At 47.5% G+C, this 13,507-nt stretch overlaps 1 protein-coding gene across 1 annotated transcript in view; it reads right to left on the bottom strand.

Annotated features, from left to right (window-relative positions):
- The window catches only part of CMTM7 (CKLF like MARVEL transmembrane domain containing 7), a 32,793-nt gene extending 23,197 nt beyond the window's left edge, over window positions 1-9,596 (bottom strand). Inside the window, exon 1 of the mRNA XM_034760847.1 lies at window positions 9,280-9,596. Within this exon, the coding sequence (XP_034616738.1) occupies window positions 9,280-9,429 (150 nt within the window). The 5' untranslated portion in view covers window positions 9,430-9,596. The remainder of the gene's footprint in view (window positions 1-9,279) is intronic.
- Window positions 9,597-13,507: the final 3,911 nt, after the last annotated feature.

Genomic DNA, 13,507 nt, shown 5'->3' with positions numbered 1-13,507 from the left:
CATCTGCAGCCCCACGGCCGGCTGCCGTGGAGCCCCCCCCAGCCAGTTGCTCCTGGGAGCTTCCTATTTGCTGTAAGGAAGGAGGCAGGAAGGGAGGGAGAGGGGGCACTGATGTCAGGGTGTCCTCTGCCCCCACACCCATGTACTCCATCTCCACAGAGCGAGGGGGGCATGTGGAGCCAGGGGGTCACGAAGAGAGGGACAGAGCTGCTGGCAGATGCTGCTGCTGTGACTGAAGGAGCTTTCGTTCAGACTAGTGAATGCCGCTCTCTTAAAGGGGCAGCGCACGGTGTCTCTCACACTCTCCCAGCTCACACACTCCCCCAGACCTCTTTCACACACACACCCCAACATATACCTATATTATTGTTGTTACTTCCTGCAGTGCACACATATTCTCTGTAATTTTATTCTTTCCAAGTGCTGTTATTTTAGTTTGACTGGTCTATGCATTTCATAATTTTATTTCTCTCTTATGCTTAAATTTAATTCTTTGAGTAGTGAGTTCTAAAATGCCTAATCTGTCCTGGCTGGAGTAATTATCATTATTACTTTTATTATCATATTGTGCTTTGTCATTCATTATTTAAAGTAGTACAATCAAATAATAGTATCCTCCTAGAATGTAACTTTAGCTTATACTAACCTTAGCAGTGCCAGTTTAAAAAAACATTAGCTAAACGCACAACTTTAGACACTGGACAAATGAAAGTTGTTTATTTTCAAATGTATTTTTAGCTATATCTGTAAAATAACTTTAAATTGGCATGAAAATAAATGCACTTCCAGCTATGATACCAATAGCAATTATGGAGTCAAATATTAGTGAGTCACATACATGATTGTGATTGGTAAACATAAATGCCAAAATAATTAGAAAAATTAATTCCCTTTCTTAATAAAAGAAAAAACCTTAATCACATATGTTAAAATTATGTTTTTAGTGAAAGACAATTGAATAAAATAGAGTAGATAATGGCAATAATACAGAGTGTGTCTGTTCGAGAAAGTAACCAGATTTTATTAATTTTTATTTATCTCTACTAAAGATAGTATACAAAGTATCCAATGTGTGTTTCTGATATCTGTGTTAAAGCTCCAGAACTGATAGCTCAAGGCTTGGGATCGGGAATATCTTGCTGGGTTATCTCCTGATTGTTCTAAATTTATATATAAACTTTGAACATGGCTTTAACTGGAGTTTGTATATATTTTTTCTTTCCTTATATAACAATTAGATACAGTGCTTCTGTCAGCTAATTCCTAAGTTATTATCTGCAAAAACCCTAGAGTTTTCAGGTGTCTAAGTAGTCCCTGGAACCATGGCTAAAGTTTCCTCCCCGCCCCCCCAAAATCTGAAATGGTGTCTTGGGTGGGACAGGAGTGGCCAAAGGGCTGCAAGAGGGCCATGGGCTCTGGCAAGATGCAGCCCCAGTGTGACAGTGCAAAGCCCGCCTCGAGCCACATGCCAAGCACCATGCACCACAAGCCGCAGCAGCAGCAGAAAGGTTGCAATACACCATATACCATGCCATCCTTACTTCGGCGCTGCCACTGCTGGTGGTGGTGTGGCCTTCAGATCTTGGTGCCTGGCTAGCACCCGCCAGTATCAGGCTGCCCTGCCAGTGCTTAATTTGTGCCAGGGCTGAGCTCTAGCCTCTGGCATCTCTTTCAATACAAATTAAACACTGAGGGAGGCAGCAGGGCAAAAAGGTGATGGGGGAGGGGAATCCCAGGGAGCCTGTGGGGGCCAGGAGTGATGGGAGGGTGCCAAAATAAAAGTTTGCCCAGGGTGCCATTTTCCCTAAGGCTGGCCCTGCTTAAGACCCTGGGGTCTGATTTGCAGAAGTGCTGAATAGTGTGCAATTAATAAGGCCTGGGGGCCATACACTGACTGAGGAGAAAACAAAATATTTAATAGTTGCTCAGTAAGCATCATCCATCCTGTGCACTGAATGATACAGCAGTCCTGTGAGAAAAACAGTATGTGATCACATAATTAAAGACTGTCGGTGGACACACAGAAGGGGCTGAATCAACATTGTACAAGCCTCCTTAACTCTGGCATTTCCTAACTTTTGAGTGCTTCACTTTGCAAACTTAATGTTCTCTTAACATAGCTTTTGTGTATGTGTAAATTACACACACACACCCTACAATTTTCAGAACACTTTATAGTAAAGTTATAAATCAAGCTAAGATTACTTTTATTAGAATTAGAGGGTGCCTTGTTCACAGTTCAAATATCAAGCACATAATTGCTTTTGTCAAGACAAAAAACTTGGAAACTACATATCTACACAACAGGAAAGCTATGTATTTTGTTATTGCATTAGTGCTTTTCCAAGGAGTTAAAAAAGGAAGCTGTCCGGTCATTTTTTGTATTGGTTCTATTATTTTTTTACCTCAGGATTGTTTGTAAAACTCTTCCAGAACCTTGAAAAGATAATTGTGTTCCCTATTGATTTTGTTCTTTTCCATCTAGTAAGGATTGATTTTTTTCCTGGTTCAGATTGAGCTGAAAATATCATCACTGTTTTTAGCTTAAGCACAACTTCAGTTTACAGTCTCTTATCATTCTACAACAGGTTTTGTCTACTCAGGAACAACGTCTCTGTCATGGGAATAACAGCCTGGATTCTGGGTTGGGGCCAAGCTCAGTTTGACTTTGCCCAGAGGGGACTTCTGTCTGCCACCTTCACACTTCTCAGACTCTATAGACAGCTTGGGAACAGAGCTGGCCCTGGCGTAAACCAGAGTGGCCCCAAGGGCTATGCTAATTTATGCTATGTTACTGTGGCCTATGTACACAACAGCTCTGGCCATGTCTTCTTCCTCCCTTGGTGCACCACACTCTAGCATACCCCTGCACCATGGAGCTTTGTGATGGTAGTGCAATCACAGCCATTCCACTGGCCCTACGCAACTGAGGAATCCCCTTAAACTGGTTTTATACTAGCTTTGCTGCCCACCGAGTTGGCATATATGGGCTTCCATGGAGGCCAAAATCTGGCCCAGTGTCTGTAGCCTCCTTTAGACAAATGTACTGTTCCAAGAACTGTTCTAACTCCCTAGAATACAAGTTAAACTCGTGAGGTCCATACACAGACTTGCTCAGCCAGATTATGTAACTTCCAAGAACTATTTGTATTAGACATAATTTCACTCTGAATTATTACAGTGCCACTGGGGATGCAGATTCACACTACTGTCCCACAGTGCACTGGTGGCCTTTCAAGGTCTCCCAGGATCCAGCTTCTGGGAGCTGTGACAGGAAATGCAGGATAGGTGCCTTGAGGTTATTGCATCTCACCTAGCACGGACATGGGGCAAACATTCAAGGGTTCTTAAACAAAAACCAGCATGGTTAGTGTGGAGCACTGAAGAGTTTACACTCAAAACAGTTTTGCCAAGCTGATTCAGTTACAAACGGTTCATCTCTCTAGTGCAGAGACACACTGAGCATATTGCTGCTACAGAACTAGCTGGGAAACACAACAGTGTTCTGTGTGTGAATTCAACATAGTCACTTTTGCCAAAGATGTCTTGGCAATTTTGAGATGTAAAAAATATAAAATCCAGCTATTTAGAATGTGAGCTATTTCCCCACCATCAAGTTATAATCTGCTTTTTTCCATGATTAACTTTTGGATATAAACTTCTACTAAAGTGACATCATCAGTATGGAATCTGGTCACTTTTAAAAGAATAGCGTTCCCTTCTCAACCCTTGTGGTTTTACAATCACATGCTCATATTAAAATAAAATTTACAAAAAAAAAAAAAGGGTCTCTCTCTTTCCTGTTGATATGTAAAAGGCCCATCACAAAAAATGATGGGCCTTTTACATATCAGGAAACTGACTTTTTTTTACCATATAAGAGAAACTGACTATAAAAAAAATGCTGTCAAGTGCACAAAGTAAACAAACTGAAAAATAGAGAAATATTTCCCCCTTACTCTCTTTCAGTTATATCAGTTTTAGACCATGATCCTGAAAGCTCAGACACATGGGCAGATCCCAGGGACTCCATGCAGAACAAGGACCACCTATGAATATAAACTTACAGGATCAGGGCCTAAAATGTTACATGTAATACTCATAAGGTAAAAGATTTTCAAGTAGAAGTATATTTCTGTAGAATGTCCCTTTAAACAACAAAAATCTAGGACCTACTGTACAATGTTTGTTCCCTCTTTGGAGTTGTAATTCTTTTGCAAGATTAGAGAAATTATATAGTGGAAAAGTAGCACAATTTCCAGTAATCTTATAGACGGGAAACACACTTTTGTTACTTCCTATTTCAGTCCAGGTTAACCACCACAGATGACCATGAGTGCTTTGAGACCTGTAGCAGAATAATCCTTTATCTTCAAATTGACTGCAAGCCAGTAGTCACAACAATGTAATAATATTCAGATTGCCAATCAGGCTTTCAAACCTCTATTAAACCTGATCTTGTTGGTTTGTTTTAAAATCTTTAACAGAAAGCAACAGCTGAAAAAGCATACATGGCAGAGGGATGCCATAAAGAGGTCCCTCTTCTCTTTCCAGTGTGTTATGACTTGCAGCACATTCAGGTGATGTACTAGAATTATTTTTAATTATTTTATATATATTAAAGAGACACTATAATCTTAAAAAACAAAAAACCACACTTCTGCTCTCTGAATTTTTCCTTGCTAGCATTACAAGGAGCATCTAAGGTTACCGTATATTAAAAATGAAAGTAAACATTTCTCTCTCCTTTTCATTTTGTTTACTTTTTGTCCAGAGAAGAGTGCCTGGCAAAGCAGAGACATGGCCAGAGCTGTGTTTTCATTGCATAAATGCCAGCATTCAGAGGGCCAGTCAGTGGGAGTGCACATGGTAGACCAGGGGTCTCAAACTCAAATGACCACGAGGCAGGAAGTTGAGGTGCAGGAGGTGTGCAGGGTTCGGCAGGGGGCTCAGGGCAGGGAATTGGGGTGTAGGGTACAGGAGGGGTGAGGGGTGCAGCAGGGGGTTGGGGTGCAGGGTGTGCCATGGGCTCCCGACAGGGGGTTGGGGTGCGGGCTCCGGCCCGGCGCCGCTTACCTAGGGCGGCTCCAGGGTGGCAGCACCATGCACCATGGCCAGGGCAGGCTCCCTGCCTGCCTGCCCTGGCCCGGCCCCGCTCTGCTCCAGGAAGCAGCCGGAGTCCCGGGGGAAAGGGGGAGAGAGCGACGCCATGTGCTGCTCTTGCTCCTCCAGGTACCTCTGCCAAAGTTCCCATTGGCCACGGTTCCCCTTTCCCAGCCAATGGGAGCTGCAGGAGGCAGTGCCTGGAAGCGAGAGCACGGAGCCCTCTACTCACAGTGCCACAGGGTAGGCAGAGGGGTGGGGGGGCGTGGAGAGCTTGGCAACCTGCACGAAAGAGTCCCACAGGCCACGTGTTTGAGACCCCTGTGGTATACCTTCAAAAAGGATACAGCAAGTGCTCCCAGTAAGCATGGTGCTCCCATAGGGCATTATACCCATCTTTCGCCTCCAATGGCATAACACTTCTATCACTGAACAGACTGCTACTATACCAGTATTGTAATTTATCCCTGTATAATTAATTAAGGAATATATATCACTCCACTGTATACAGTGCTTTACAAACTCAGGTCCCAATCCTGCAAAAACTTACTACGGTGTGAATTAATTGGCATCATGAATAATTTCATGGACACAATGGTATAGGCGGCAACTTTCTCCAGCGCCATTGGATGCCCGTACCCCACCACCCCTTTCCCCAACCCTGGCCCCGCCCCCATTCCAACCCCATCCCCAAAGTCCCTGCCCTAACTCCGCCCCTCCCTGCCCCTATTGGATCCCTTCCCCAAATCCCCACCCTGGCCCCGCCTCTTCCCCCAGCACGCCGTGTTCCCCTTTCTCCCCCCTCCCTCGTGAATCAGCTGTTTCGCGGTGCAAGCACTGGGAGGGAGGAAGGGAGGAAGAGAAGCAGGACGCGGTGGCGTGCTCGCGGAGGTAAGCTGGAGCAGGGAAGGCGGGACGCTGCCGGTGGGTGCTGAGCACCCACCAATTTTTTTCCGTGGGTGCTCCAGCCCCGGAGCACCCACAGAGTCACGCCTATGCACAATGGGACTATTTTATGAGACGAGATAATATGACTTTAAAAAAAAAAAAGTTTTTTTTTTCAGAGAGAATATTTCATTGGCTGGAGTTGCTCATTCAGAACAGATTGTTCTGGTTATTTCTAACCTTAGTACAGGGGTTGGCAACCTTCAGCACATGGCCCATCAGAGTAATCTGCTGGCGGGCCACGAGACATTTTGTTTACGTTGATTGTCCACAGGCGCGGCACCCTGCAGCTCCCAGTGGCCGTAGTTCACCATTCCTGGCCAATGGGAGCTGCGGGAAGCGGCGCGGGGACATGCTGTCTGCTGCTTCTCGCAGCTCCCATTGGCCGGGAACAGAGAACCGCAGCCACTGGGAGCTGCGGGAGGCCGTGCCTGCGGACGGTTAACGTAAAGAAACTGTCTCGTGGTCCGCCAGCAGATTACCCTGATGGGCCGAGTGTCAAAGGTTGCCGACTCCTGCCCTAGTAAGTAATCTTTCAACAGAATGGATTCAAGTTTATTTAGCATCATGACACCACTTCAGAAAGAGACTCAACTGTCCAAAGCTCAATAGATTCCTGAGGTCACCTCTACCGCTCACACTAACAGCGAAGCTGACAAGCAAATCGTCTGAAGGAAATAGAAACAGTTCATTTTCATGATTTGCTCGGAAGCCAACTGATCTTTCTTTAACTTGGTAGTTTCACAGTTACCTCAAGAGTGATAAATGACACCACTTTCAATCCAAGAAGGTTTGCTGCGTCTTGTTAAAGTCACTGCAGCAAACTGCCTGCTTTAATTCTGATAGTCTCAGCCACTGTACACCGTGATAACCCGCAAAGAATGTCGTCATATCCTCTGGATAACCCCCACTATCAGAGTTTGGGGAAAACAAGCCAAAGAAAAGAGAGTGCACTAGAAAACAGATCTTATACAGTGATCCCAACTCACTGTGGGAGAGGACTTTGGAGTTTAGTGACCAAGGTATGATACTCATTGAATACATATATGCCCCACTAATGTTCAGTTACCTGTCTCAATACAGAATCATAGAAAATCGGAACTAGGACTGGAAGGGACTTCAAGAGGTCATCTAGTCCATCCCCCTGCACTGAAGCATAATTAGACCATTCCTGACAGGAGTTTGTTTAACCTGAGTTACAGATTGCAATTTTCAAAGGCAACTGATAAATTAAGCTACATAACTCCCACTGAAATTAATGGGGGTTGTGAGGTTGAATGCTCAAATTACTTCTGAAAATCAAACTCACTCCTTTGATTTCATTCTTCCGTGACATGGAACATTACAGTTCTTAGCTTTTACTTTGAATTTAGCACTGTGTTTTTCAGCAAGTCACTTCATCTCCTAAAAACTTATTCTAGCCAAGACATTAGGTGGAACATAAAACACTGTTCATAAATGTTGCTATTCTAGGTATATAATCTAAATATGCCTTTGTATCATATGCTTTAGAAAAATCAAAAAGACTGTTTTAATTGACAGTATATTTGAGTTTCACAAGAACAAGATGTCTTTTTTTCTTTATAAAACCAAGAATAAAAATTCACACAATATCCTGTAGTTAAATAACAACCCAGGCGAATCAGTAACAAAATAAACAAACAAATTTATTTCCAAATATGTAAAAGAGTAACTAAAAAATAATCCCTCATTATCTCAGCTAAATTTACAGCTGAATGCCTAGGAACAAGAATTCTGTAAAAGGGTTGGCCACTGCAAGGTCCTGGTCCATGACTGGGTTTCTAGGTGCCACAAAAATGCAAGTTAATAACAGTAACAGTGAGTGCCCCAAATGGTTTTCTTCAAGTCCAAGGGAGGTTGAGGATCTATGGAATGAGGCATAGAATTCCAGAACCGGAGTCTGAAAATGACCCCATCTTGTAGTGCTCAGAATCCAGACCCAAACAGGACTACGTGCAGGGTGTGTGAACCCCACAGCAGTATGTAATTTGAAAGGCTTTGGATTTTTAAATGCAACAGAACATTTCTAGTGACCATCCAAAGGAGGCAATTAGGGGGTGAGAGGAGAGGCCAGTTATGTGGCCAAGAGATGCTTCTCCTGCTACATAGAATCATAGAAATGTAGGACTGGAAGAGACGTCGATAGGTCATCTAATACAGTCTCCTGCACTCAAGGCAGGACTAGGTAAAGGCAGGACTACTGGGTGTTTGTTTAACCTGTTCTTAAAAACCTCCAATGATGGAGATTCCACAACCACCGTAGGCAATTTTTCCAGTGCTTAACCACCTTGACAGGAATAGGAAGATTTTCCTAATGTCCAACCTAAACCTCCCCTGCTGCAATTTAAGCCCATTTCTTTTTGTCCTATCTTCAGAGGATAACAATATTTTTTCATCCTCCTCCTTGCAGCAACCTTTTATGTACTTGAAAACTGTTGTCACCCCTCAGTCTTCTCTTTTCCAGACTAAACAAACACAGGAATTTCAATTGTTCCTCATAGGTCACATTTTCTAGACCTTTAAACATTTTTGTTACTCTCCTCTGCACTTTCTCCAGTTTGTCTACATCTTTCCTGAAAGGTGGCCCCCAAAAGTGGACACAATATGCCAGCTGAGACATTATCAGCCCAGAATAGAGCAGAAGAATTACTTTGCGTCTTGCTGACAACACTCCTTCTGATACATACTAGAACTATGTTGGCTTTTTTTTTTTTTTTTTTTTTTTTTGCAACAGTGTTACATTGTTGATTCATATTTCTCTTGTGATCCACTGTAACCCCAGATCCCTTTCCACAGTACTCCTGCCTAGGCAGGCAGTTCCCATTTTGCATGTTTGCAATTGTAGGGTAGCAGGAATGTGACTTATTGCATTTACACTCTCCAGCCCACAGCACAAGTTAGTCCCCGGGCTCAGGAAGAAACTTCCCCCAGCGGCTGCTCGTTCCGGGTTTCTTGCCCTCGCCTCTGAGGCTGTGGCCGGGGCAGGCCAGGGGACGAGAAACCACGCGGGCGCGAGGGGCCCCAGCTGAGCCCAGCCACAGCGGAGCTGCAGTCGCTGGGGCTCGGCACGGAGACAGCAGGAGCCGCCCCGGCTTGCAGGGGGAGAGAGGGGGGAACATGGCGCCTCCCTCGGGATGCTCCGCGGGAACCGAGCCCGCTGGCTGGGTCCCTCCCGGGGGCCGCTGCTCCCCGGCCCGGCACCTTCCTTACCATCTGGGCGACCTTCAGTATCGCCGAGCAGGAGCGGGCGTAGCCGCCGTCCAGCAGCCCGGGCTCCGGCCCCGGGGGCGGCGGGCAGGAGGAGCTGCCGGGGCCCCCGCTGCTGGAGCCCGTCCGGATCACCCGGGCCCCGTGAGACATCGCGCCCCGCTCCGCGCTCAAGCGGCGACGGCTCCTTCCTCCTGGCGGCTGGCTCCGGGGCTGGTCAGCCCCGCAGAGGGCGGGGCGGCGGCCCCCGGGCAGGAGGCAGAGCAGCGCGCCCCGCCCTTCAGCCGGCGGCGCGGGGGCTTTGGGTGAGGGGCGGGCGCAGGCAGAGCCCGAGCGGGGCGCGCAAGGCTAAAGGCGGGAGACGTGGTTGTGGGCTGGGATTTTCCAGGGACAAGAAAGTTTCAGCGCTAAACGGGAGACGGACAGGGACGGGACACTTGCTTGGCTTTCGAAATGAAGTCCCCGCCCCAGCCCTCAGAAGTGCGGGAGGGAAAGGGAGACCCCGCGGCGTCCCCAACCCGACACACCTGCCCGTAGCCTGCTCATGTGACAATTACCACAGGAACCCTCCACCCCCGGCCCTCGGACACGCAACCCGGCCTTGAGTCTCTCGGGAGAGGCACATGGGTGCGTGCCAGGACTGAGATACAGCTGGCTGAGCCCCAGCTCGATGAGTCCGGGATAGACAATAAGATACAGTAAAAGAGGATCCCTTGTTGCGTCTCTCTGTTATTTATAATCCTCATCCTACCAGTACTTCTTACCAGCCACTCAAAGCATTTTGCAATTGGCATCAGTAGTGGGAGCGGTTGTATCATTGCCATTTTCCAGATTGGGAAACTAAGGCCTGCTCTTCACCACAAAGTTAGGTCAACCTTAGCTGCCTGGTATCAACCCAGGGCCACCCAGAGGGGGGGGGCAAGTGGGGCAATTTGCCCCAGGCCCCGCAGGGGTCCTGCGAGCCCTGGCTCGGCGGCGGTCCAGGTCTTCGGCCGGCATTTCGGCAGCGGGGGGGCCCTTCAGTGCTGCCGAAGACGCAGAGTGACTGAAGGGCCCCCCTGTCGCCGAAATGCTGCTGAAGACCCGGACTGCCACTGGGTGAGTACAAGTGCCGCAGCTCCCCCGCTTTGCCCCAGGCCCCCTGAATCCTCTGGGCAGCCCTGCATCAACCTCGTTGTTCATGTGTCTATGCTTACATTTGTCTCCCAGGCCCCTTTACAGCAATGCAGTAACACCACCTCCTGGAGCAGTGTTGAGCCACAGGTGATGTACTAAGGCAGTGGTTCCCAAACTTGTTCCGCCGCTTGTGCAGGGAAAACCCCTGGCGGTCCGGGCCCGTTTGTGTACCTGCCGCGTCCGCAGGTTCGGCCACTCGCGGCTCCCAGTGGCCGCGGTTCGCTGCTCTAGGACGATGGGAGCTGCTGGAAGCGACATGGGCCGAGGGACATACTGGTCGCCACTTCCAGCAGCTCCCATCGTCCTGGAGCAGTGAACCGTGACCACTGGGAGCCGCGATCAGACGAACCTGCGGACGCAGCAGGTACACAAACCGGCCCGGCCCGCCAGGGGCTTTTCCTACACAAGCGGCGGAACAAGTTTGGGAACCACTGTACTGAGGTCAACGCAGCAAGACTGCAGCACGTGTGTGACCTAACAATCCTTCAGCAGCTGTCCCACAAAGTTTGACACAGATTGCTCTGGTTACAATTGTGAACTCCACTGCCCAGTGGTCACGGAGACTGGAAGCCCCCTCCCCCCTTTAAAGCCCCCACCAATTTTTGAAATGTCTATTCTTGGTTGTCCAGCTTAGTGAGCACACCTAGCACTACTCCGTTGTTGACTGCAACTGCCGCGCCGACCATGTCAGCTACATGCTCCAGGTGCACTCTGGCCTGGACTAGACAGGAGATATTGGATCTCCTGGGCCTGTGGGGAGAAGAGGCTGTGTAGGCACAGCTAAAGACCAGATTTAGAAATGTGAATGTTTATAAGCAGATTGCATGGGGCATGCAGTAGAAGGGGCATGACAGGGATCAGCAGCAGTATCACGTGACAGTGAAAGAACATATCAGAAAGCCAGAGAGGTGAACAGTCCATCTGGTACCAAATCAATGATCTGCCTATTTTACGAAGAGCTGCCTGCCATACTTGGTGGAGACCCCATCAACACACCACAGCCCACTATGGATACCTCCCAGGATCTTGAAACACAGACACCTGCCGTGAACAGCGAGGACAATGAGAAGAAAGAGGAAGAGGATGGGGAACATGCAACCGGGGAGGGGTCCAGGTCTGCCTGTTTGAGTCTCCACTGCAGTCCAGTCCATCGGGGCAGTTGATCATGGATGCAGGGGAAGGAGCCTTGAGTAAGTGCGTAAATGTACTTCCTGCTACAAGAATATACTGATGGCACCCCCAACTTAACAGGACACAACTATTGACTTTTCATTAATTTACTCATACTAGAAGAGGTAGCAGTACAACAAAAAGAGGTAGAGTTGTTATCTGCTTTTCATTCCTCTGTACAGTTAGGTGGGGGTGAGGGGCATGTGAAACAGTTTATGTACACAGGGATGTCCCTTGAATCCCCTGAGAGATCACAATGAAATTTTCATGGAGGTACTCAGCACTCCTCTCCCCGAAGGTTTCTAAGGATGGCAACTTTGTTTCTTCCTGAGTGGTAGGACACTTTTCCATGCTAGGTAGCGAGAACTTTGGCAGACACCATTGCAATAAACAGCCTAGTGTCTGGGTAGGCCTGGGCAGCTTCAGGACACCACCAGAGACAGCTTCGGGACAGCAGCTGTTCTCTCTTGTGCCTGTTACCCTCAGGAGTCAGATATCAGCTAAAATCACTACCACCTGTGGAAAATGGTGCCAGTATTATGTGCCATTGACCTGTACTCATAGTTTCAAGCAACCAGGCAATTCCCTCTTCATTTCCCTCACTCCTGGCAGGCCATACTCACCGTGGCTGGTGCAGTGAGTGGTGCCCTGCACAAGCATGCCAAAGCAGAAGTGTCAATAAGCATGTCGTATTTAAAACTGTAGGAGAGCAAGGGAAGGGAGTTCTGAACCTTAATTTTCACTTTTCATTGTGACTATACAAACAACGGTAACTCTGTGTGCTTTATCTGTAGCTGCTGCCATTGTGGCCCTGAGGGATTCCCCCTACACGCCTGCAGAACGCCTGAGTCAGTTAAGAAAGAGGAAGAGTAGATTCAGGATGACATGTTCAGTGAGATCCTGCAAGCCAGGGCCGCATCAGACTATGAGCAGAGGGCCTAAATATTGCAGACTACATCGAGAAGGAAAGAGCAGAGAAGAGAAAGGCACAGGAGTCTCAGTAGGAAGAGGGGAGGGAGATGCACAGGACATAATGGGGCTTCTCCAGCAGCAAACACAGAGGCTGCAGGATCTTGTGGACCTACAGGTTCAACTATCAGAGGCTCGTCTCCCTTTGTAGTCCATGGAGAACTGCACTACAGCACCTCCTTATACCCTCCCATCAACATTTCATGTGGCATTAAGGGGCCACATCCGTACCCCTGCCACTCCACAGTAGGGGGACAGTAAGGACAACCACAGCTTTACATACACTTACCTGTGAGAGCCACGGTTGCTGTATGTGTCACTAAAATGTACAAGAATGTTCTGTCCCCTTGTTAAGTTTTGTTCTATTGATTTATTAAGTTTTTAATATCAGAGGGGTAGCCGTGTTTGTCGCTTTTTACAGATCCAGACTAAGAGTCCCGGGGCACCTTATAGACTAACAGAGGTATTGGAGCATAAGCTTTCGTGGGTGAATACCCACTTCATCAGATGCATCTGATGAAGTGGGTATTCACCCACGAAAGCTTATGCTCCAATACCTCTGTTAGTCTATAAGGTGCCCCGGGACTCTTAGTCTGGATCTGTAAAAAGCGACAAACACGGCTACCCCTCTGATATTAAAAACTTAATAAATCAATAGAACAAAACTTAACAAGGGGACAGAACATTCTTGTACATTTTAGTGACACATACAGCAACCGTGGCTCTCACAGGTAAGTGTATGTAAAGCTGTGGTTGTCCTTACTGTCCCCCTACTGTGGAGTGGCAGGGGTACGGATGTGGCCCCTTAATGCCACATGAAATGTTGATGGGAGGGTATAAGGAGGTGCTGTAGTGCAGTTCTCCATGGACTACAAAGGGAGACGAGCCTCTGATAGTTGAACCTGTAGGTCCACAA

Source organism: Trachemys scripta, chromosome 2 (assembly GCF_013100865.1).
Source record: "Trachemys scripta elegans isolate TJP31775 chromosome 2, CAS_Tse_1.0, whole genome shotgun sequence".
Taxonomy (NCBI): domain Eukaryota; kingdom Metazoa; phylum Chordata; order Testudines; family Emydidae; genus Trachemys; species Trachemys scripta.
This window is presented reverse-complemented; position numbering and strand designations above follow the sequence as displayed.